This window comes from Platalea leucorodia (genome assembly GCF_965183815.1).
Source record: "Platalea leucorodia genome assembly, chromosome: 11".
Taxonomy (NCBI): Eukaryota; Metazoa; Chordata; class Aves; order Pelecaniformes; family Threskiornithidae; genus Platalea; species Platalea leucorodia.
The window spans coordinates 4356031-4381250 of NC_138833.1; the positions used below are offsets into that span (position 1 = coordinate 4356031).

The 25220-nt window shown below is 41.0% G+C and overlaps 1 protein-coding gene across 6 annotated transcripts in view; it reads left to right on the forward strand.

The window, feature by feature from the left end:
• Window positions 1-25220, forward strand: part of TENM2 (teneurin transmembrane protein 2) — a gene marked incomplete at its 5' end in the record, with an annotated part of 535531 nt that overhangs the window by 487303 nt on the left and 23008 nt on the right. For 5 of the 6 annotated variants that reach the window (XM_082323887.1, XM_082323888.1, XM_082323889.1 and 2 more), the window contains 8 exons: window positions 5833-6043; window positions 10515-10634; window positions 12148-12409; window positions 13130-13397; window positions 14557-14700; window positions 16238-16487; window positions 19427-19447; window positions 23490-23722. In XM_082323887.1, the coding sequence (XP_082180013.1) occupies window positions 5833-6043; window positions 10515-10634; window positions 12148-12409; window positions 13130-13397; window positions 14557-14700; window positions 16238-16487; window positions 19427-19447; window positions 23490-23722 (1509 nt within the window). The remainder of the gene's footprint in view (window positions 1-5832; window positions 6044-10514; window positions 10635-12147; window positions 12410-13129; window positions 13398-14556; window positions 14701-16237; window positions 16488-19426; window positions 19448-23489; window positions 23723-25220) is intronic. The other variant, XM_082323891.1, reaches the window with a different exon arrangement.

Genomic DNA, 25220 nt, shown 5'->3' on the forward strand with positions numbered 1-25220 from the left:
AATAGGATGAGGAATTCCTTGTTTGCTATGCAAAGTGGGACATTCTTTTTTAAAATATGTTTTAATTTTTTTCCACTTGGCTTTCCAAAGAGTGTTGTGCCTATCTCAGAAGGCAAATTTTGTCCTTCGGTTTGTTACTGTATAGCTGTGACCCCACCATGAAGTACAGTTGGCGGTAATTCTGTTCGGCACAATACATTAAAGATAATGAATGAGAGAAAGCCAGCTATCTGCTCCAGTATGAATTCTCTTCAATTCACGAGAAAAATACATTTCTAGAGAAGTTCACTGTCAGGACAGTGCACTTGACTGATTGAAAGGCTGTTTATTTGAGTTGTCTTAGAAAACTCATCTCTGAAATTAGACAGAAAGAAAATAGAAAGAAAAGAGAAGTGTCTTCCTGCAATAAACATTTAGAAAAAAATTGCTTTTACAAAATTACAAATCCTGTGACTTGATACTGCATCAGGCTCCTGACATTTAAGATAATACAAGTATTTCACAGCACAAAAGCAAATCATGTAATTTAGCTTGCCTCAACAAGCATTGCCTCAGCAGGGGTCTCTAATTCAGCACAGACAAAAGATTTTATGAAGTTCTCAATATAAATACCCAGAATACTCTTGGCGCAGAAAATACCTTTCTAGAGCCTGTACAATAGTCAGTTTTAGAACATTAAATGTAATGAGTAGTTGAAATCTATTGTGGATGGGGGCCAGAGTGAGTCACGTAGGCTCGAGTACAAAATCTGTATCAAAACTGTACATTATGTAAGTTTGACAAGAGCTAATGAGTGTGCTCGGATGTGATTTTGTTAAAACTTCATGTCAGCCTCTAATCGCCTTTGCACCCATTAGCCAGCTTATCCTCGCGCTGCCCCTCGCGGGGTATGTTACTACAGTAACACGCTCTTAGAACCCATGGCGAAGCGAAAGCAAGAAATTCAGTGACTGCAAATTCCATGATTTAAAAAGCCACCGGCTGCTGCGTAGGTATCCGTGTGTACGCTGGAACCGAACAAACATGTTTTTCAAGATTGTTTTCATTTTGGAGCCCTCTGTGTCAACTCTGCTCGAAGCGATGTGTGGTTTGAAGTTGGAGCATCAATAATCCCCCCGTGTTAACAGCTTCTGAAGGACCACCGCGCTACACCTGCCGCAGTTTCTTCCGGCTGGTGCTCCTAGCGATGAGGGTTTTCCCGACTGCCGGAGCTCTGGGCAGCGCAGGGCTCCTGAGTGGGCAAGGGCGGTGGGGCTGTTGCTCTACCAATGTCCTATTCTAGGGTACTTTAAAACCCCCTTAGGGAGTTTTTTGGGCACTCAGCAGCACACCCAGCTTACACAGAAGCCAGGCTTATTCTACGTTACCACAATTTGGGATTTACAATCTAGCTTTTCCTGAAAGGCAGCTTTGGTTTAGGTTTATGCTTCCGAAAATACTCTGTTGTGCTTACCGTTTGTTATAAAAGCCAGTGCTCTGATGGGTATCCTGACGGTTTGCAGAGAGGCTTTCCAGTTCGGCTAATTGAGGCACAGGGCTGGAAAGGGATTAGAAGCGTTCCCTTTCTTGTTAGCACCAGGAACTTCTGAGGAATTATTTTGAGTGATATATGCCAATATGGCTACCAGGAATTAGATCAAGCTACAAAAGTGAAAATTTGGGTTAAATATTAGATAAAGCTTCCTGGTAATAAGATATACTGGGCTGTGGAATAGCCTGTCTGTGGAAACAGTTCTGCGTGCAGTTTTAGAGCTCAATTAAAATATTCTGTGTTGGCAGAGAGAAGGCCTACTCTTTTGATAATCTGATAGAGCATCTCTAATTCTTTCACCTTGGGTATATTAATACTACACATAATTAAAATCGGATCATGATAAATTAACTAATTTGCCCTTAGAGTGATCAAAGGCCCTTTTACCCTCAGGGTTCGTAGTAGCTGCTGTTCCCCCCCTCCCCGCCTCCATTTTAATCATCAGTCTGAAATGTTTGTTGTATTGAAAAAAGAAAAATTTCCAGGAATTACGCTCTGAAAGTCCCCAGCTCCTGAAGCTAGTGAAGTGTAAGGATGCCCTCTACTGAGCATGGGCTCAGAAGTTTTGGGTTGGAAACAGAATTGTCCCCTGCTGGGTACAGGAAGCATTCGCTCGGGCAGCTGGGTGTCGGGTCAAAGTTGGCTCATTCTAACCTGCGTCATGAATTGAACCTGAAGCGCAACCTGCAAGTATGCGATGAAGAGTGGAAATTAAAGATAATTTACTTGTAGGAGTTAAAAAAAAAACAATAGCTCGAACGTCAACTTTCCAAAGAAAAGTGTAGCCCAATTCTGTGGAATCCAGTCACCTGAACGTGATGAGAAATATATTCAGTGGTGAAGGAAAACTGATGATGAGAGGTTCTAAATACATTAGCAGTAAAATATATCACTATTTCTACTGAGAACTTTAATAATAAGGCCATCTTAAAATATGGCGTGCACAAGTAGATTATTCTGCTTACATGTAATACTTTAAAATTTTCTTTTTGCTGCATAGTTAAGTCTGCCAAAAAGCTTATGCAAGAGTTCACAGAAAGTCAAGAAGTGTGTGTATCCATTAACAGAAGTGAAGTCTTCAAGAGGAATACCATGTCACTTGATTTGTTTCTGAAAAGATTAGGGGATTCAGAAGAACCACGAGCAGCAATGGAGAGCTAATCCTCTGCTGCCAGTTTAAATCAGATCAAAATTTCTTATTTCTTTCTTCTCAGTTAAGGCCAAGTCAGGACTTCTTTTGGTCTCAAACTGTTGGAGGAGAGTCAGCCCAACCTTAACTCCCTCTACAGTCTCTTCCCTTAGCATACAGAGTTTCAGAGAGCTGCTAACCGGCCACTTTAAACTCAGATGTGTACACTATGAAAAGCAGCAGTATCTTGGTGAGGCTAATGGTGGGGTTTTTGTCATTGAATTAAGCATATAAATAATTCAGTGTGCCTGAGGAAATCTGGAAGACGACAAGCTCTGAAATATATATTAAAAAACAAAGTACTGAATTCTAATTAAAATTCATGCTTATGGCAGAGTTTTCTCTTACAGAAGGTGCATATTTTCTAGCCCTTGTTTTAATCAACTGAGTCTAATGCAACTAAATGATTCTGTAACAACTCACTTCATGTGTAATGGTACAATATGGCTGGAGAGGTGGGCTGATGGGAACCTCGTGAAGTGCAAGGTCCTGCCCTGGGGAGGAACAACCCCAGGCACCGGGGTGTGCTGGAAACCACCTTTTTATCGTGAGGGGGGCTGAGCGCTGGGGCAGGCTGCCCAGAGAGGTGGTGGAGCCTCCACCCTTGGAGATATCCAAAGCCGTCTGGGCATGGTCATCAGCTTTTGGTAGCCTTGCTTGAGCAGGGGGGTTGGTCCAGATGACCTCCAGAGGTCCCTGCCAACCTCAGCCATTCTGTGATAATATGTCCGGATAGCTAATTAGGCAAACATGAACTAGAAACAAATACATTCTGGCAGTAATCAATGCTCTTTCATATATAGAGTCGGAGGTTTCACAGCAACAAAGTAAATAATAGCAGCAGCACAGCTATGAACGCAAGCAGTATAGCAGCGCGTAAGCCTTTGACACCACGCAGCAGTGCCCAGGCTCTGGCTGCGTGTGCTGAACAGATCCGTGCCTCAGCTCTGCTGTTGCAGCAAGCTGGATCAACTCGCTGGCATACGGTAAAAATATCCTAACTCCCGAATCCTGCCATCTGGGAATAAATTAGTACGGGGGAATGTAGCCATATAGTATAAGTAATAATGTTCCAAACAAGTAAATCGTGTATATTTATGTTATGGTATATGCCTGTTTTTTTCTAAATATTCTTGTAAGCATCTGAAAGCGTGCAAGTCTGAAATCAGATAACTGCATAGAAACCTTCCACCATGAAAGGAATCGTACACAGGTTTCTCCCTGGCATTGAATGGAGATGTTTCTAGCCTCCCAGGTCCTGAACTGGCAATCCAGAGCAGTTTGATTGCCTGCTTGATTGTTTGTGAGATAACGGTGAGATTGGCAGTGACAGGGTAATTTACTGAAGATTGCAATGTCAGACTATATCCAAGGGGGCTCGCGAGCATAAAGATGTGATTCGCATGACTGACAGGATGCTGAGAGATTGATATGCCAATTGAAAGTTCGTGGTGTCATCAGAAGTGTTCGGTCACAGCATCCCATAATCTGCTGCATGATGAGGTCATTACAGGCATAACATATGCTCACCTCTAGTAGCAGGTATAGCAAAAATATGATGCAGCTCGAACAGGTAAAAATGTAAATTTGTCAAAGGCAGTCATTTATATCCTGTGTTTTGCTTCTGTTATTTCTAATGTGTAGATAGGATTCTCTCGACTGCCGGTCATCTGAATAAAAGAACGGAGCGGACTAAAGAGTGGGCAGCTTTAAGTCCATAGTTGTAGAGGTGTCACAAACGGAGAGAGAACGCAGGGTGCTGAGAAAAAGTTCTCAGAGCTTAATAGAAAAACTGCCTTCAGTTATAATCTGAAGCTAATGGTGTCCTTACAGTGATTATATAAAGTGGGTGGAAAATGGACTGTAGCAAAAAAGAAAATTCCTGCCGCCACGTTGGAAAGGATTTCAAGATGAATGGAGCTCTTAATGTGAATAGGCGACTGACCTTAAAGCAATGTATAGCTCTTGCAACAAGGTAGTTTGTCTAACTTAAATGTCCTTAGAGGGCTGAATGAAACCTTGTCAGCATACCTTGGCAATTTTGTTTTTAAATCAGAAACAGTCATTTCAGGCACACACAATCTGTTGGAAATACAAGGCTAATTGTAAAATAAGAAAGGTTTTTATAGGTTTGGGTTGGTTTTTCTTTTGTTGTTGTTGTTTTTCCAGTTATAACTGTGTAGGGTAATGCTGGTCTGTTGTGCATTTGAAAATTTTGAAAATACATGAGTCATGATCTTACTCTAAAGTACTGTTGTCAGCTAACCTACCGGAATGTTCTCTCTCCTGTGTGATATGCAGTATGTGCCCAGGCCATATTTGTATTCAAAAATCAGATTAATATGCCTTGGGGAGTCTCTCAAATTTTACAGACCTAAGTAGGTTGCAGACTGAATGCCTGATTCTTGCCAGCGTAGATGAACAAATGTTTCTAAATTGTTAGAGATGATAATATTTTAAAGTAAATGGTTATTAATTTCTAAGTTACAGTAGAACTCCATTGACAGAGCATATTTCAGTTAAACGATGATACCAAAGGAAAGGATGATGCTAGAAGTTGTTACTGTAGGTGCTAAAAATAGTCAGTTGTGCTTTATCTAAGTGTACAGATTGATCTCCCCATTGAGGATTCCATTTTAATTTCTGGTGTTTAAGTTCTAATTTTTCTGAAAAATACTTCTTAAGAAATATTCTTGATGGACAACCTCATATGTAATATGATGACTGAACCCACCAACTTTGTGACTGATCCTTCCTTATCCCAGCAGGCGAACAAGGTCCGATTCAGATATCTATGGGAGGTGGGAGTTCCAGCAGCACTTCCCTACGAATTGCCAAAATGGGTAGAATGTAATTTTTATTTTATTTAGGTAATGATAACGTACTCTGTCACCCCCATCTCCTTCCCTCATCTCCCCAAACGGGACAAATGAATTTAAACAGCGTAATTCTCAAGACTCTTACAGCCCAGCAAAGAAATCTAAAAGCTTTGTTGGAAAGATTAAAAAAATAAATAAATAAAAATAAAAAACCTAAACAAAACAAAACATCCTGTATTATTGCTTGATAGCAGTGTGCAGCCGGCTGAATCTTGATGATTCTTACCTTTCAGATGGCTTGGTTGACTGCCTAGACCCAGACTGCTGCCTCCAGTCTACTTGCCAAAATAGCCTGCTGTGCCGGGGTTCACGTGATCCTCTTGACATCATACAACAGAGCCATTCTGGTTCACCAGCTGTGAAGTCATTCTATGATCGAATCAAGCTCTTAGTGGGGAAGGACAGCACTCATATCATCCCAGGAGAAAATCCCTTCAACAGCAGGTAGCAGCTATAAATATGATGCTGTATCTGTGCAGTTGCATTGTATGGGAAAATTTCTCCCAGAGGTTTTATTCATGTTTTAACATGAGATGCTGCTTTCAGGTGCTTCATGTGCTTGCATCTCAGGCATCATTCCCACTGAGGGCACTCTGTTGCAATTTGTGATGGGGCCTTTATTTTATAACACTGAATTTTATTACCATTTTAACATATTGGCATACCTAGAAGAAGGTTCCTTCCACTGAGTGGGAGCTTCTGAGGTTGACATTTCATGAGGACTGCAATCTAGAACAAAGGAAAATGCAAACTAGTTTCCAGTTAGAAAGAGATTGCATTTTATTTAGAGCCGTTAACACAAGTTTCAATAATGGAATAACATTTCAAATTATTTCAAAGATACGTTAACTTAGGGCGTTTTATTATTTATTCCTTATATAAAACTGTTTTACTTGCTGTTTTACTTGCATCATCAATACATCTGACTAGGTTTTCGTTTTCTTTTTCTATGTCTGTTCTTCCTGTGATTGTTAGTTATACATTTATAATGAATCTAAAAGCCAGCACATCATTCATTGATGTTTGATGCCATTGTATGCTTACAAGAAGACTGGTGTTCCTAGTTATCAATATTGTTTAAATATGTCTTCATGGAAAGGTGCTAAGAAATTGATGAATATGTTCATTATGTTCATATTGCCAAAGTTAAAACCAAAGAACTTCATCTGAGATAACGCCCAAAAGATTGGACTTCATTACGGGAAACTGTGTTCTCAGTCAGGATTTCATTATAGGCTTACTGGGTGATGGTAGAGCAAGTCGCTAAATATTTGTCCTTAAAATGAGGATCATAATGTTTCTGGATACACCAGGCAGGTACCCACTGTATTCACCCCTATGATGCTCAAATAGCACAATGATTTCCATATTCTGTCAGAAAAGCCTTGTTGGATCCTACTCTATATCATATAGACTTTATTCTATAGAATACTCTATGTGCACACACATGAAGTCGTTTGGAAAAATGGAAGAAAATTGTTCTGTTCTCATCTAAATTTGTTGTGAGTTTTTTTCTCATTGGCTCTGTAAAAATAAAATGGGGGAATTCTTGCAATTTTCTGCCATGTTGCATGAAAAGGAAAACAAGATAAGAGAGAAGCTTACTAATTCATGAGGCTGAATAATTTGTCCAAAAAGGAATACAGGCTGCAGCATAAAAAGCGTATTGTCCACAGGCTGGTTGGTACATGCTGCTCTATATATGTTACGGTCAGCAGAATTTCCTTGAGTGAAGAGGAGCAGGCCGTACACATCGTGTTACACGTTGTGTGCTGACCGGGGCTTGAGCAGGTGCCTCATGAAGCCACCTAGAATCTGTATTCCACTACCATCTGATAATGCTTAGCTCTGTTACTAACGGGATCCAGCACTTTATTCCTAGCTCTTGAAGTATTTCACAAAAGCAGGTGATTATCATTCCAAATTTCTGGAAGAGTTTAGTGATATGCAACATTCTTGCACCATCCAAGAAATATTAGAAATTATATTAGAAATGACCAAGTTGTTTATGTATGGATATGGGTTGGAGTCTTCAGAACAGTCTAAGAATTAGAGCTCTAGACTAACTGGGAGCTGGGCACTGCAATCCTGAGGCTTCTTTGAAAAAATGTCATTTGAAATTTTAGATTTTTTTTTTTAAATACATTTTCTAGGGTTCCTCGTGGCAGGAGTCTTAGTTCTGTTTTATTCATCTGAAGTACGTCGCATATTTTAACATATCTTTGCAAATGGCATATTAATGACATTTTAAAATTGGCCTTAGCCTCTAAGTTGTGAAGGTGCTTTTGAGAATTCTGCAGCTCGGCTGTTATTTTTGGTACCAATTTTAGGCAAGTCTAATGTACAGTGTCAAACTGAAAGTTTTAAAACTAAGGTTTATGACTTTTAAAAAGTGCCACAGGGTTAGACTCCAAATTTCATGTCTGCTGAAGCTGCCATAGTCTCACGAATTAGCTACCATGAAAGGCAGTGGCCTCTCTCTTTCCTTAGCTCAACCTCTCATTCCAATGACAGGGATGAAAAAGTGGGACAAAAGAGTGGTTATGATTTTTTTCCCAGTACCAGTATAAGAAAAAGAAGTTATTTCCTACCCTGCTAAAGCAATCAATAACAAAATGTATTGATTGCGAAATTATTTAGATCTCGCTGATCATTTCTGTGCAGAAACAAGATGAAATTAAGTTTTCAGGAAGAAAAAGCGCTACGTGCTTTTACACATTTAACTTCTGTGTTAAAAAAAAAGACAACGTATCAGCTTAATTTGTCAGTTACTTTTTTAAAAGATTACAAAAAGAAAGGTTGTCCTATGTGTGACTGGTAGTCAACATATTCTAATAAATCCAGATTTTAGTACAATTTTAATATCCATCGTGTTCCGTATTTTGGCATTTTAAAAATAAAAAGGAAGGTTATTGGCCAAAATGTTCTTATTCAAATTATTTCCTGAAATAATAAACCTGAAGGTAGAAAAAATTAAGTCATGAACTTTATTAGTTCTCTTCTGCCATATGATGATTTCTTTCTAAATCGACTTTCTGCACTGTTCCCCTATACAAGCTTGAGTGGCTATCTTTCGACAACTATTTCTGAGTGTTTGTAAGATAAAATAATTCAAGCAAAAAGAATAATGCCAAGACAATTATTTTGGTCCAGTGTATTCCCAACTAGATTTTCTCAACAGGTATCAGTTTTCTGTTAAATTCCATATTCTGTTACAAAATGTTGATTTTTGGAAATTTGACCCGGAGGGTCAAGTATGGTTGAAAGTTATAAAAGAAAAGTAACAGAAATGGCTCATTTTCATTGATTAGTTTCTTTTTTATGTAATATTGAAGACAATATTATACCTTATTTGGAATAAAAAGACGAGGAAGTCGTCGTTTAATAGCCAATATAACGCAGTCCAAAATTTACATCACAGGACCTTGACCATTTCAGAGTTAATAGAAAAGACCTGCAAACAACCCCTGATATTCCTGATGAAAATAGATGTTCTCCGGTACGTACATCGCTTCAGAAATGCAAGCGTAGGGGATAATGCAGGCGTTACAGCCCTCCCAGAATTCAGCTGCGTTTTGTCAGGTTTTGGCAAAACACCGCTCACGGTAACCCCCGTGTCCTGCAGCTCGGGCTGGGCCCCCGGATCCTGGAGCCAGGATGCTGTGCCTGAAGCCTGCTGAGGTTCAGGGGCAGCTCCGGTCCTGCCGGCACACGGCCAGTTCAGAAACGGGGCTTTTCGTTTTCTGGCTCTCTCTATAGCTACAGCTGAGAGTTGGTGGGTCGTGCTGGACGGCGTAGTCCTGAAATAGAAGTCTTTTCATCTAGGGCTACGGGAAAATGCAATTTTGTGGTCCCTGAGTTTATGGTTTGCAGCAGGATTTAACTTTCTCCGTTTCCCAGGATCGCCTTCTCCTTTTTTCACATTTCCAGTGTAGAAATGGAAACCATCTGCAAGGAGCTTCTCCTTTTCCATCTGCCTTTTACCGTGCAGCTTCCCCCACTCACTGGTCTGCTTCTCTCAGGGTACAGGGAAGGGGAAGGAGCCAGGGGATGGAGGCTCCCCTCCAGCTGCGAGAGGAGAGGCGAGGGGCAGGAACAGCCCGGCCGTGCCAGAGAGCAGCAGAGCCGGGAGGAGCGGGGTTCGCTGCTGCCGGTGCTCAGGAGGCCGAGAACGCAGCCAGGCGGGCAGCAGCAATTTCTGCCTGCTGTGCACTTAGCAGCAGCAAAGCGCTCTCAAAAGAGAAAAAGACTGACTGTGCCTCTTACAGGAGCAACCCGTCTTCATCTCCTTTAGGTTAAGCAAAGTTGCTTAACCTGTTGGCTAAGAAAACTCTTTGTTTTGTCTGTGCATGAAGCTGGCCTTAAACCCAAATCCTTTCTCCTGTTGGCAAAGTGAAAAGCAAGGGTTACAATTCAGGACTAAATGCAGTGTACAAACATCAGTCACTCCCTAAGATGAAGGAACGTGGATCTTAATTGGGAAAATTGGGAGGTATGGCATTACGCCCTATTTTTCAAGCGTATTAGGCACCCACAGACGTGCTACTGTACCAGGGAGGTTTTTGAGACGTGCCCAGTCACCCTTTCAGTGGGACTTCAGGGTCACAGTTCTGGCTTGGCCGAATGTGAGGTAGCTTTCTACTCTGCAAAGCCTTGTTAGACAATGAGACAAAGCCTCGTTAGACAAGGAAGGCACTAATTCCCGTTCTGTATACATGACCTCACTGCATAGATAAGCAGTTTCTTGATTTAAGTATATAGAGGGAGCTGGGCAATATTGTGGTATCCTCAGTATTCTAAAAATCTTCGGAGTAAATTGGATTTAGAGTAAATGAGGCACACTTTTTCCGCTCCTCAGTTTATAAACAATGTAACTTTGCTTTTGTAACTAACTTTAATTATCTTTCTTTTTCAGTCTTGTGTCTCTTATAAGAGGCCAAGTGGTGACTACAGATGGAACTCCTCTAGTTGGGGTCAACGTGTCATTTGTCAAGTATCCAAAGTACGGCTATACCATCACTCGTCAGGATGGCACGTGAGTTTGCTTGCTTCATTGAGTACCTATTTCGTATGTAGTATCTTTGCTGATTAACAGATGGTGTGATCTAATGGAACCATGTGGTAGCATACATTGCATCCCTCCCAGGGCAAAGAGCTATTCAGTAAACACAAAAGTAATTTTTCACATGGCATTCTGAATACTAACTGCAAGTAAATATGAAAAGGCTGACTTCTGATAATAATGTGTTAGCAGGCAGACTCCTTTCAAATAAATTGCTCTGTCTCCATGAAAACATTTGTGGACTACAGTAATATCCAGCTGAGACCAGAAATATTTTATTTTAAAATGCGAGGCAGGCTAACACTGCTAGGGAAAAAAAAAAAAAAGTAGTATCATTACAGAATAGTATACTTTGTTAAAAGTTCCCTTCCGCCTCTCTCTTCTTTTGAAGATGCACTATCTTTTGAGTTTCTTCAGGGTAGAATGTAATCAAAAGATTCTAATTGAATATATTTAGACAATTTCCTGCTGTGCAAAAAAGTGCTTTTTCCCCCTTGTATCAGCTGATTTGAAATGCACACAAATGCAGATAAACAAGAATCAATGTGTCGTGGTTTATCTCGTTTACTGGCTGTGGTAACTAAAACAGTATGTGTGTGACACGCGCATGGTAAACAGTTGCCATTTTATCTTGATCTTGCATGCAAACAATTGAATTGAAATAATTGATATGAGTCAGCTGAACTATAGGGAGTATTTCGTTTCCCCATTTCCCAGAATATTGTTCTGGTATAATAAAAGTATAATGTTGTTGATTTCAGTGGTTTAATACTGCAGTAAATGGAGAGCTGAACTGTATTTAGATCTGAATCGATTATTGAAATCATTGAGTAATTTGTTACGTTGCCAGCATTTACATGAAACAACTGATCTCTACTTCTGTTGTCAGAACAACCTAGAATTATTTTACTCATTTAGGCCAGATTTCAAAATGCCTGCGCAGCGCCACCTTACTGCTATGATTATGTAGGGGCTTCAGAGTAAATACCTAATCTCTGTGAAAAATGATAGATCAACTGTCCTGGGGACAGGAATTCTTATCTTATTGGTAGAACGAAAGCAGCAAAACTTTTCATTGCTCTTACTGCCATGTGCCCCGTTCTGTGCTGAAGGGGCGGCATCTTTTAGGAAAGGGATAATTCAGTGCCCAGCTCAGTATGAACCTGGCTTCTCTGCTTTTACATATAAAGGTGACTTGTAATAATAAATGTGCTGGTTGGTTTGTTTGGGTATTTTTGAATTATTTAATGCGGATTTTATAATATATAGGAACAGGGTTTGTCTGGTGACTTCAAATCATTGCTTGTCTTGGCTGGTTTTCAGTTGTTTAGTTGCCAAGGTTCACATCCCATTACTGATCATTTGAAGCATGACACTTAAAATATACCTATTGCTATAGGTATACCTATATACCCATTTCATTAGCCAGGAATGCTATTACTGGAATTATTCAGTCTTGTCACTTCTAAAGCCCACATTTTTCTAGATTTGACTTGGTTGCAAACGGCGGAGCATCCCTAACCTTGCACTTTGAACGGGCCCCATTTATGAGTCAGGAGAGGACAGTGTGGTTGCCGTGGAATAGCTTCTATGCCATGGACACGCTTGTGATGAAGACAGAGGAGAACTCCATTCCCAGCTGTGATCTAAGTGGTTTTGTCCGTCCTGACCCAGTCATCATTTCATCACCACTTTCAACTTTCTTCAGCGATGCTCCTGGCCGGAATCCCATTGTACCAGAAACCCAGGTAAGAACAGCGTGAGTGAAAGGCACATAGAAATCGGTGGTCAGATGCTAGCGCGGACCTGAGCACTCTCCACAGAGTCGCCATTTGTCCCCTGGAATTGCTGTAGCGATGCCTCTGTAGAGTTGCATTCATTCTGACAGATACCAGGTTTTCTAATGAGGTCTGCAGGAGATATCCTAGGTTTATGTCACCCAGACACATTTCTCTTTGACTACCTTGCACCTTCTCATTATCGTACAATAAATCAAGTATATCTCTGTATTTCAGTTGACAGCTTAGGTGTTTCAAGAGAATTTTGCAAAGGCTTGGTGTGTGCTGCTAACCGCAGGCTGTTTTCTTGTATGTTATTTAGGACAAAGGAAAACTCTACTGGTACTGTTGTTTCACTACTTTATTCAGCTGGTCCTTACTTTATATGTTAGTGGAAGTTGTGGGTTCCCATGACTGTATTTCTTATGTTCCCCTTGCACATAACTTGCAGTGAAACTACTTGTACTTATTTGCACTTTTGCCAGCAGTGGGCTCGTAAAAAGAAGTGTACACAGATGCCAAATAACGATTTGTTCAGAAATGTCAGCTGAACTGCATCACTGCACTGATTTGAGGATAACCATTCCCAGTAGTAGAAAGTCATAAGTTCATAAGAATATGCAAGGCAATGTTATTCTAAAAAAAATAACAAAGCGCTAATGTAAAATGTTTGATCTTTTTCCTATACAGGTTCTTCACGAAGAAATTGAGATCCCTGGCTCTAGTATAAAGCTTAGCTACCTGAGTTCCCGTACTGCTGGATACAAATCCTTACTTAAGATCGCCATGACTCAGTCACTTGTGCCGCTGAATCTAATCAAAGTTCATTTGATGGTAGCGGTAGAAGGGCATCTGTTTCAAAAATCATTTCAGGCATCTCCCAACTTGGCATATACATTTATCTGGGACAAAACAGATGCATATGGTCAGAAGGTTTATGGGTTGTCAGATGCTGTAGGTAAGTCAGCATATACAAGCTCCAAAACTTTGCAAATAACACCTGTAATTCTTAGTAAGAAAACTGCAAAGATTTCTTATGGAGAAGCAAATATAGACTAAACAGTTCTTGTCTTCCTGACACAATTTATCTTTGTGTTATGTTTCTTTTACACATTAAAGATCACATTCAGAGGGTCTAAACTCCATCAACATGCCTGTGTGTCCTGATCGGTAGCTGACTTAGAAGGTTTAGACCAGACAATGGGAAAAACTGGCCACAGGAACTTAGGTGAAACCTAGTCCATCACTATGTTTTTATTTTCTTTCAGTTAACAAATGAACCTCATGCTGGACTGGCTGGCATTCTTCAGTGCATTGGGATTTTCATGCATGCTGTTATTATAGCCTCTTGTGGTATAATACATTTGAAATGAAAATGGTGGTTTTCTAATGCTGTTCAGTCTTGTAGTTCTATACCTGGTTTTTGTTTGCTTGGTTCTAGCGGGTGGGAAAAAGAGTGATCATCATAATATTTTTAAGTTTTCATTTTCATTCGAATATCAGAAAAATTTTGGTACAACAGTGCTAAAAATGGGCATCGGAGCTGTGCCAGTGTGGGAAGAAAAACTTACTTTAAAAATCTTATTTCTTTTGCATATTTTCTAAAATCTTCTTTGCTATAGCTTTTCTTTCTTACGTTATTGCATAAGGGACTGCTTTCCTGAGTAATCCTCACAGTGCGTGTGTGCTTAAAAGCGCACAAAGTTTTCACTGCTCCTTGGTATGTGGTATGTAAAATGAACGCACTAAATAAATGCTGTGAACATCTGGCAAATTAAGAGTTTGATCTTGCCCTGTTATCTGATTGATAGAATCATTTTATTAGATTTTAAAAATTATATTTCTCATTCTCCTCTCGCCAAACCAGTCACTTCCCGATGCCAGCTATTCAAAGAGAAGTGATCAGATCCCTGCAGAGTACATGCGAATGAAGTTTCAAATTTGTGTCTAGTCAGAGATCTGAATTTAATACTGTCAAATAAAAAAGAGGAATATAATCACTCCATCTTCTTGAGGGGGCTGGGGAACTGGAATGCTGAATGATTTGTATGTGCTCTGGACGTTTAATTCAGTGTTTGTTCAGCAAGAATATTAGATTTTATTTTATTTTATTTCAGTTTCTGTGGGTTTTGAGTACGAGACTTGCCCCAGTCTCATTTTGTGGGAGAAGAGGACAGCACTGCTGCAAGGATTTGAACTAGATCCCTCAAATTTAGGAGGATGGTCTTTGGATAAACATCATGTACTTAATGTCAAGAGTGGTGAGTTAGTTAATTCCATGTGTTCTCTGTGCTATATGGAGTTTTGTCTGTGAACGCTTTTTGTTTGCATTATATTTACACTTCAAAAAACGCAACTTCTCCGCTCTTTTTGTTTCATCTCTATCTCGGTAAGGTATGGCGCATGTTTCAGTTGTCAGAAAATTTTTGTAGAATTTCAACAGATATTGAACTGTTCTGCACAGCATGACTTTCTCAAAGTCCAAATCTTTATCCTCTCTTTTGTTGTTCGTTTATTCCCCTGTGATGTCTTTCTGTCTTCCTTCCCTGCTTTTCTGATCTTAACCACACCCGTTCCCGGTTCCTCTTGTTTGACCTTTTTCCCTCTAATCTGAGATGGGACTTAAAAGGAGTAGGAGTCTGTGACGAGATACTGAGTCTCATTTGTCGTCTTCTTTTGTCACCCGTTTGGTTTTTTCCTCACTCCTCTTTGTCTTTACATATCCTAAGCTGAATGTTCATGGTCTTCATATTTGACGAGAGCTGAATGCTTAGGATGTATTTCATTTGATCCCTGTGAAGTGTTTTCTACGGCCTCCCTGCTGATCCCTGCATTAACAAATTGCAAACTATATTGTTGCTCAAGAAATCTAAAGTGTTCGGAGTAGGCAAGATCAGGCTCTTTGAACACAATTTAAGTGCTGTGCAGCAGATCAAACACAGTTGAGATAGCCATTTGGATGGTGCATGATATTCACTGTTGTCACCAGTGGGGAGCCAGTTACTTTACATTAGGATCATACAACTGCATTTCCAAAAGAACATGAGGCTAAAAGTTTCCGGCCAGATATCTACAATCTTTGATACATTGAAAATGGTCGCTCTGTCAGAGAATCCGCTCCCTTCTTGGAGCAGGGGTCTGCTCTTTGAACAAATATTTTGGAAAGAAATCCTGTCTTAAAGGCATTTCTTGAAGGCTAATAAAGATGCTTACCACTAGCTTCCCTCTTGCCTTCCTTCGCTGGTCCTTAGCAGCCCTTCTAGGAGTTTCATCTTTCTCCTATCTTTTCTTTTTCTGTGCTGTCCTCTTCTCTGGCATCTCCATTTCTCATTTTTCATTTTCCATGAAAAAAGCATGAAAGACTGAGAGGTGGAAAGAGAACAGTAAGGTTGGCACAAAATTAAAAAAAACCTGTAAGGTAGGAAACTGGAGTGAGAGGATCCAGGGACACAAATAAGGAACGTGTCCTCTCCACTGTTTGCCTTCTCACTTCCCAGTTAACAAGACAGTCTAAACCACTGTGCCAGGCCAGAGGGATGTATGGCAGTGTTTTCTTTCATAATGAATACCAGTGGAATTTGGGGTTAGGTTTGGGTCTGTGTTTTTTGACAGAGGATCTTCCTTACACCTTTATTTTTACTACTGCAAAGCTCTTTCACTCTTTTTGCACCGTTGAAGAACCAAGTGCTGGAGTCATTTCAGTGTACAGTCCTTAACAGCAGCTGTTAAAGAGAGAACAACCTGAAGTCCCTGCAACGAATGATTGTAATAACCACTTCTCCTCCTCTTCGTTATTAGGTATATTGCACAAAGGCAATGGAGAAAATCAGTTTCTAACTCAGCAGCCGGCTGTGATAACCAGCATTATGGGGAATGGGCGCCGAAGAAGCATATCCTGTCCTAGCTGCAATGGTCTGGCAGAAGGAAATAAGCTTTTGGCCCCTGTAGCACTGGCAGTGGGTATTGATGGAAGTCTCTTTGTTGGAGATTTTAACTATATTCGGCGGATCTTCCCATCCAGGAACGTGACTAGTATATTGGAGCTGAGGTAAGGTGTTAATCTTAGCACTTCATTTCCGTAGCCTGTGCTCAAATCAGCCTTTACCATTACTTTTTATAATTTTGTAAAACATTGTCACTTCAACCTATTTAAATTCCAGTGGAGAAATGGGGCACAGAAATGCATAGTTCAAAGTCTGTAGCTTATCAGTGCAATGACTAGAGAGAAGGACTAAAGAGTACAAACCAGCTTGTACAAAACGTACAAACCACCTCCTGTCCTGTTGGTGATCATTTGATATAATCTCCTCTCAGTATTATGCATTTAGTTTTGTTTGAAAACTAGAGAATTGACTGCCCTCTAGGTATTGAGCCACAGTGATAAACAAAGGTATAACAGTCTTACGAGGTTAGAGGGAAAGTTTTCCTATCAATGGTTTTGAGAGCCACTTTCCCACTTCTTTCCCATACTCCTAAGTCTATTTCTGTAGGTTGGCAAGTGCAGTTAAGATTGACATACAGAGACACTTTGCATCATCAGAACTCTCTTTAAGATTGTATCTCTGTCTCCCCATCACGCCCTCCCCCCCTCAACATTAAGATTTGGTCACTTAATAGGGAAGGCATGAGTGTAGAATGTACCACTTCACCCATTTCTGTTCCATCTCCTTTTTTCATTCTTCTAGGAGAGGCAAGAGCTATTGCTTCAAACTGCTTCATGTAACTGGACCTTATAGTTACAGCACTGTTGAGTATTTCCAGAAAAATAGCTTGCGCTGGCTGTCTTCTGATACTTCTGCAGCCCAGTCAGGCAATAGGATTAGTGCTCTCGTAAATCGGATATAGCTGCAAAGTACAGTGAGTGCATTTAGGTCATCAGCCTTTTTTTTTCATGATATGCCAATAAACAATTCCTCTGCTTCCACCGTACTTTTTAATTAGTGGGAAAAAGTGCAAGATGATTGGACTGTTGGAGAATAGGAGGCCTAGCTCTATTTTACACCTTTCTTCCATTCATGTCATTCTGTCGATGTCACTGTTGTGAATTCTGATTTATATAAAAGAAAAGAGATCCAATTCAGGCCAATTCTACTCTGAAATCACTCTCTGACACCTACCTCATACACCGTCAGGCTGCCTCATTGTATTTAAAAAAAAAAAAAAAGTCACAGGTCATGCAGTGCTTTCTGCTAGCAGCTCAGTATAAACCACAGAAGGTAGCTGGTACGGATGTGTGACCTGCGATAAATATTTATATCAATATATACTATAACTCGGCATTACATAGAACATGCTGATTTTTTTTTTTCTAATTCGTTCAGTTCTGTTTAGCTTTCTAGTAAATAGGACTACAGCTTTATAGGTGAAGAGAAACATTTTCAAATTAGGATACTTAATATAAGGCATTTATATGCACCTCACTTCCTAACATCAGCCAGTGACAAAGTTTCCTAGCACACTTGATATTTGAAAATGTTGTCTCCAAGTTTACAACAGTATTAGTCTGAGTACTTTGCTTTCTCTCTGTGCGAGAGAAAACTTGGGCTTTTCAGCACGTGTGAGGGAAAATGGGAGAGGACATCAGTAAAGAAACAGAAGACAAACTTCTTAATCTGCTTTTGTCCACTTTCTTTTTTCTTTTATGAAAGTCTGTTTTCCATAGCATAGTTTCTTTAGCTTCTGTTGTAACTATTAGCAATGAAAATGAACAATAAAGCTCTTCTATTTTGAGTGCTGTTGGACAGCTGCAAATGACTGAACACATAGATTTTTAGGATTTGCAGTGATGTGTTTTGCCCCTGTTCCTCTGAAGGGAATTAAGGTCCATTCCAACAATCATCATCTGTAGCAGTAATTGTGATTCAGTGGTCATCTTAAAATCTGTATGAGTTACACGGGTAAGAGATCAAAGATTTGAGCCATTTAAGTATGAATGCGAGCAGAGTCTTCAGCTAGCGTCGAGTAGCTTGAATAATGTTGCAAATAATGAGTCCATAAGTATTACAAACCAAATACATCACTTTATGTAGATTTCACAACGGATATAATTTTGGTTTTACATAAGCCAATATAAATCTTGAGTAACGTTGTAAGTCAGAATATCCCAGTGTGCATATTTGCTTCACGCTGTCCTTTATGAAGGTGCCTGAGCAGAGTGGCTAACAGGAATCTTGACTCAGGAGTGTCGCACGTCACGCTTAGCGTTGGTATTGCAAGTTTGGGGCTGTGCATTGGATGCTGCAGCTCAGGAGTCACGCACCTCTTTGTTTCATTCAGCGGGTATTCCTAAACACAGTGAAACACTGTGGTGTGGAGAATGTATTCATTTACTTCTGGGAAGTAGAGAACACTTTCCTTGACTTTGTGTCTAGACAGTAAACTAGGGATCAGTTAATGGTATATATCTCCCGGTGTACAGTATCGTACTGCTCACTTAGAAGTTTTTTTTTTACCCGAAGATTTGTTTCGGGAGGCTTAAATAGATACCAAGTAGCATCCAAACTTGCTTTAAGCAATTATTTTAGAGACTGCGGGAAGAGGAAAATAAACTGTCTAGCGGAAATTTGTTTAGAAATAGCCTGTTGGAAAACTATTTTGATTAAAGAGGTTGCCTCTAACTGGCGGACAATATCCGAAGCCCAGTGCTTCCCCCTTCCCAGTTCTGTATTCAGAAAACGGCCAGTTTCTCTCACTCCTAGCCCGCAAGCTGCACACATTTCCATGTGAAAACTCCTTCAATGGGCCAGAAAGTTTCCTGTAAAATATCGGGGGGTGGGGGCTGGGGGCAGGGGTGTCCTACTAGGGAACTAGCTTGCAACTCTGTCACTCCCAGTCGCTCTTCATCCGTAAGCCAAGCTAAGGCTAGTGCTGAAAAGAGATATCTTCTCCTGTGTCCTTTTGTAAAATAAAACAAATACTATGTTTGCTTTACCATCTATTCTTCAGCTAACTGTTTGTTCTTTTTTCTTCTGTTCCCTTTCTATAAAGAAATAAAGAGTTTAAACATAGGTAAGACACGAGCTCTTTCCCATATAATTTGATATGGTTTGTTTGCTTCATTGTGTTTGCTTTTTGTGTTGTGCTTCTTGTGTAATGTTATGTTCTTCATGTACCATATATAGAAACATTTTTATGTGCTAATTGTGTGTTATGAATATGATAAGCGTTAGCAATTATGAAATGCAGTCAAAAAGCAACCAAATAAGTTCTGACAGTAATTAGAAATTTCTAGTAGAATGCAAGTATAATGAACCCCAAGCTAACTTCTATATAAACAGTTCTCCCTGCTGTCTATAATTGGTCTAAATGGTTGAGGTAAACTACAACAGCAGTTTTACAAATGCCAGAAAGGTTCACAAAAGCACTAATGACTGCAAATAGGTCAAAAACTCATTTTCCGGTCATTAATGATTTTCTGAACCCTCTGTCCTTTTTCATAATTTAGTTTCTATTTTGTTTCATCAAATACATTTAACAGTCAGTCAACCTGTGGGGCTGGTTGTATGCAACCACTAGATGCAGTCAGTGTAAGATTCACGAAGGAGGCATAGCCTTTCCGGACGTTAGGAGAAACGATTTTTCATCGTCTCACCCGAGCACTAGGCCTTCTGGATGGCAGCAGCCTAGGAAACGCTTGTACCTTCTTCCATGCCACACCTGGGACGGGGGGGGATATTTATCCTGGAGAATATCAAGGGCAAGAGCAAGAAGAGCTGTTGTAAACTATTCCATAGTGTTCTGTGCATCACCCTTTTAAAACCATACTTTCCATTTCTATAATACAAATTAGATGCAAAAGATGTCTGGACTAAATAGTAGGATTTCCCCTTTACGGTATATTTTGGTATAGCAAGTGTAACTCCACGGAATTTTCTTATCTGGATAAATTAATTTACAATTCGCTAATGATTATTGGTGATGCTGGAGGCTCCTCATTTGCAACTATAAGCTTAGTTAATTTTTCAGGTGCTTAGAGATTTGCTCTGGGCCGCTTCTCTTTCTGGTTAAATTTAAAGAAAAGCTGTTGTTGCACTGTTGTGAATTTGATGCACGTACGAGGAGAATCGGGAGGCCAAGCTGATCCTGCCTGTGCTTGCTGGCAGGCAGCAGGCTCCCTCGCCGCCCAGAGTGAGGCTGCCGTGGTGGTAACTGCTGCATCCCCGGGGAGGGCTAGAGGAGGAGGCGTCATTGGCAGAGGCCTCCGAGCAATACCGAGCGTTACGGACAATCTTTTAAAACAAGGAACAAGCCTTGGCTTCCTGTAACTCGAATAAAAGAGTACAACGGCATGAAGAAGAAAGAGGCAGAGGTCTTTAATTGCTCAGATGCCAGTTTGAGAAATATTTGCTACTCATTTATAGAATACATCCCTGTTTGAGGTAATAATCTCATAGTTTCTTTGGGGACACGGTGAGTGCATGTTGCCTTCCACCAGTCATTTTCTGCCAAAGCCCCTCAGATATTTTAGGTGGAGAGTCTTCCACGTTCTGTTCCCTTACGGAGCTCAGGAAAGAGCAAAGGGGCGTACAGCAGCTCGGCAGCTCCAGTGAGTTGCTCCCTGATCTGGAAGAAAAGCTCATGACTGACTCCCCGGCAAAACTGCCCTGAGGGAGATTCCAGAGGAGGAAGGCAGGGTGAGCTCCACGGGCACACCAGTGGCTGCAGGAGAGGAGAGGGAAACGAGCCCATGGTCCGCCATTGCTCTTTACCCTGACGCATACCTTATCCCATCCTGGTAGCAGTAGGACGTACCCAAGGCTAGCTGTGGGCAGAGGGGAAGCAGGGTTGTGCTCGCTCGGGAAGGCAGACACAGGCTGGCAAAATCACGTCCAAAAAGAAGAGAGACCCTTCCAGCCTCGTTGAGCGGCTGCTGCTCCGCGTCAGGCAGCAGAGCAGCTCCCCCAGGCCCTGTCGTGAGCAGCTCCCATCGCCGAGACCAAGCAAGACCCCTGCCTCCGGCAGCGAGCAGCTACGTCTGTGCCCAGCTCGTTTGTACAAGCCTCGGGTCTCCCTGTCTGGCCGAGGTGGGGGTGCCAGATGTCTTAGAAGGGCCAGGCAAAAGGCGCTCGGGGCTGCAGGCCAGCAGGGAGGCGGCAGCAGCGAGCCTGCGGCAGCAGCGAGCCTGCGGCAGCAGCGCTCAGTTGTTGGCTCGTCTGCTGCCGTTGCAAAGCCTTGAGCTAAGTTTGGGTGTGTTTGTGAACTATGGCACAAGGCTGGTGTCACGGCAAAGTTTGTTCTGCAGTGTTAAGGGAAAAGCATGGTGGAAGAAGAGAGCAGAATTTCAAAACAGTGACAAACGTGCAGGTGTTTGTATGGCTCAGATACTCGAGAGACTGGAGAAAGCTTGTAAGTTGAAAGAAATGATTTTAAATGTGGCAAAGAAGATGGAGCTTGGTTTTGGAGGGATGAGAAGGAGTGTGATAAGGGTCTAGTGAAGAGGTGCAGTCTGCTGCTGAAGATAAGGAGAGGAACTTGGGGAATAAAGAGATTGTGCTCTAATCTCAAGCATGTCACTAGTCTCCCTGCATAACTTTGTCTATACCACTTAACCTCTCTGTGCCTCAGTTTCCTCCTCTGTAAAATGGGTATAATACCCATCTTTTTAAAGTACTTTGAGATCCATGCATGAAATAAACCTGCCAAGTATTTTTTGTTTACTGTATTTTTTCATCTCTAATTTCTACACTCCTAGACTTCAGCAGATGGTATTACCTCTGCCTACTGAATTTTGATCAAACCAATCTCCTTCCTACTTTCTACGGTTTTAGAACAAACTGTTATTGACCTAAAATCATGACACGTCAAAGACTGGCATAGAGGAAGATAACTGTAGAAAGTGATATTTTTGGGCCTCCTCCTTCCTCCAAATCTGATCATGACCACATGAACGCAGTTGTCTTTGTGCTGCTGATAATCCATCTGCCGAAAGTGGCCTTACTATAGTTTCAGCGAGTCTGATCAAGAAATGGCTTATGTCCATCATAACTTACCTCTGTGTATCCTCACTCTTGGAGATGGGCACTTTTGCCACATGAAGCTAGGAGTGTGGATATTTGGAGGCAAATATCTCTGGTTACTGGTAAGTAACCTTCATTTTTTTTCTTCCTGTCTTCATTTGTCTTCTATGCTTTGAAACCACCATTGACCTTATTTGCGCTCACCCATAGGCTCCAAAGGCTGCAAAATTCACATCATGCTTAAAATCCAACTAAATTGAGTTAAACTAGCCAGGCAAGATTTTGAAAATATTTCTGCACTGCAGTTCTGTGTGTGTGAATTTATATATATCGCGAAGATTGACATTTCTCAATTTGCAGATGATTTGCTAAAGTAGTTCCAAAATGTGACAAGCTGTCAAAAAACATACATTTCAGAAGAGAAGTAGCTTTCCATATGAGCACCCATTCTAATCGCAAGCTGAGGACCAGTTTTTCAATAACAGAAGGTTTGGAGTTAAAGTCAGGCACTTGGGGTCTCTGGTTTTAGTTCTATAACCAACTTCGTCTGCCGTAAATGAGATTCTCGATAAGAATGACTGAGAACAAATTTGCTTTAGAAATAAATTTGTTATGCCTCCGCCTCCTATTTATACAAAACCTCACAAATCCTGTGGCATAATCTAAGTAACTCAGAAGCTGATTCTTTGATCTTACTCTTACGACTTCTGCTTTCAGGGGAAGTTAAACAAGGCGGCGGGGAGGGGGGCAACAGGTAGAGCTAAGCCGAAGAGAATTGATGTGGAGCAGATCTAAAGGGCTAAAGAGATCAAGAGGAAAGTCTGCTGTGCAGCTCTGGCTTATTGGGCTCTGCTGTGCAAGGGTTGGTGTAGCAGGATGAATGAGATTTAAAATGACAGTCCTTCTGAAACACTGACCAGGCCCTAATCAAGATAGGTCCTCAGGTGGTACTCCTTCAGACCCCGCCTCTGTAGGAAGGTGTCGGACTTTCTCTCCAGATCTCTTTGTGCCTGATGAGTATCTAAGCTCTGAAAGCCTGTGAAGTTTCTAGACTGCTCAGCTGTTTCTGTTTTATGCTTTCTTTTTCTCTAAAGCAACAATCCCGCTCATAAATACTATCTGGCCGTGGACCCTGTTTCAGGCTCACTGTACGTATCGGACACCAACAGTCGACGGATATACAAAGTCAAGTCCCTCGCTGGCACGAAAGACCTAGCTGGTAACTCTGAAGTGGTGGCAGGGACTGGAGAGCAGTGCCTGCCCTTTGACGAAGCCAGATGTGGGGATGGAGGGAAGGCAGTGGATGCAACCCTAATGAGCCCTCGAGGTAAAGTAGGAAAAGAAGCTGGAGAAAATGACTGCGTGAGGCTAGGCTGGATGTGGAAATAATTATCTGGCAATTAAATCACTCCTTGCTCGGTAATTTTTATTCTGGGCTTTAATTACAGTGGATTGGCAAGTGTTCGTGCTTTGTTTAGTTAAAGCAAACTTTATTACCCCAACACTGAAGGCTGCAAAAGGAGAACAGAACACAAATTAGCAGGGTACCGCTCACTCCAAGAAGCAAGCGTGTAAACTGGGAAACAAATTACTGTTCGAGATACAGTCTTTGGGGAGAAAAACTGCCTGCTGTGGCTGTTTTCTGAGCTGTTATTCTATGTATCCCCTTTTTCTTCCGAGGCAAAGGAAGAATAAAATGATTTTTGCCCTTTCCAGTTTCTAATTTTTAGCAGAAAGTTTTCAAGACAATGTCGAGATTTGGGGATGTGTTTCTTTTTAGGACGTTTTTTTCCCATTGTTTCATCTTAATTGTAAGGACGAATTAATCAGGTGTATTGCCAGGTGTTTGAAACATCTTTGGGTTTTATTTCGATGGTTGAAAATAACTAGATGATCGTAAACGCAAATAAAAATGGACAGTCCTGTTTCTTTGTATAGGTAATAGTTTCAGTTAATACATACAGAGTATATTAACAGGACAGAGCTGCTTACGTGTTTTAAGTTAAGCCTCTACATAGAAGTTAAGACGGTAAAGCTGTATCTTCTCTCACTGCCCAATAGGATGAGCACTGCAACCATTTGAAGACAAAATTTTTAGATCAATATTTTAATTTCAGCCCAAGAAACGGACAAGGCAGTGCGCCAAATCAAAGCAGGAAAGGCAAGTGAGGAAAAGCCTGCCCTCCTTCACAACAGGCAGCAGCCTCCTCCTGTTCCTCCACGGGAGCACCCTTTCCTTCGGTGCCTTTCCTCTCCAAGGACTCCCAATGGGACAGGCATTGAACCGTTCCTTTTTTCCTAGGCTGGAAGCCCCTCTGTCTTCATCTGGAAACACCAGATGTTCTTCCCCTATTCCTTACCGCAACAGGTCAAAGAATTAAAAAACGTCCTGAAAGAATATAATGTCCTCTTAATTTTTCAGAATTTTTAAAGCAATTTTAAAAGATTTCTAAAAATTTTTCTTCCTCATTAGATCCTTCAGATGAAGAAAGCCACGCCTCAAATTTCTGAGATTAAAACTTAGGAGATAATTTTTTTTTTTCAGTTGGGTTTATTTAATGTATCATACAGAGTTTGAATTTAGAAATAAGCCGATGCGTTCTGCTGGCTCTTTGGCATGTTTGGGGGATTTCTGTGGTTTTGTTTTCTTTAAAGCTCCATAGGGTAAACCTGCTTGATGCCATTTATTCAGCAGAACTGCAGGTACTTGGAGGGTTCCAGGACCTGTGCTCAGGTTGGAAGGGAGGAAAGAACAGGGGAAGCGAACACACGTCACCATCTTGTAAACCTGTTAATAAGATGAAGCCTGCCCTGACGCTCACTGC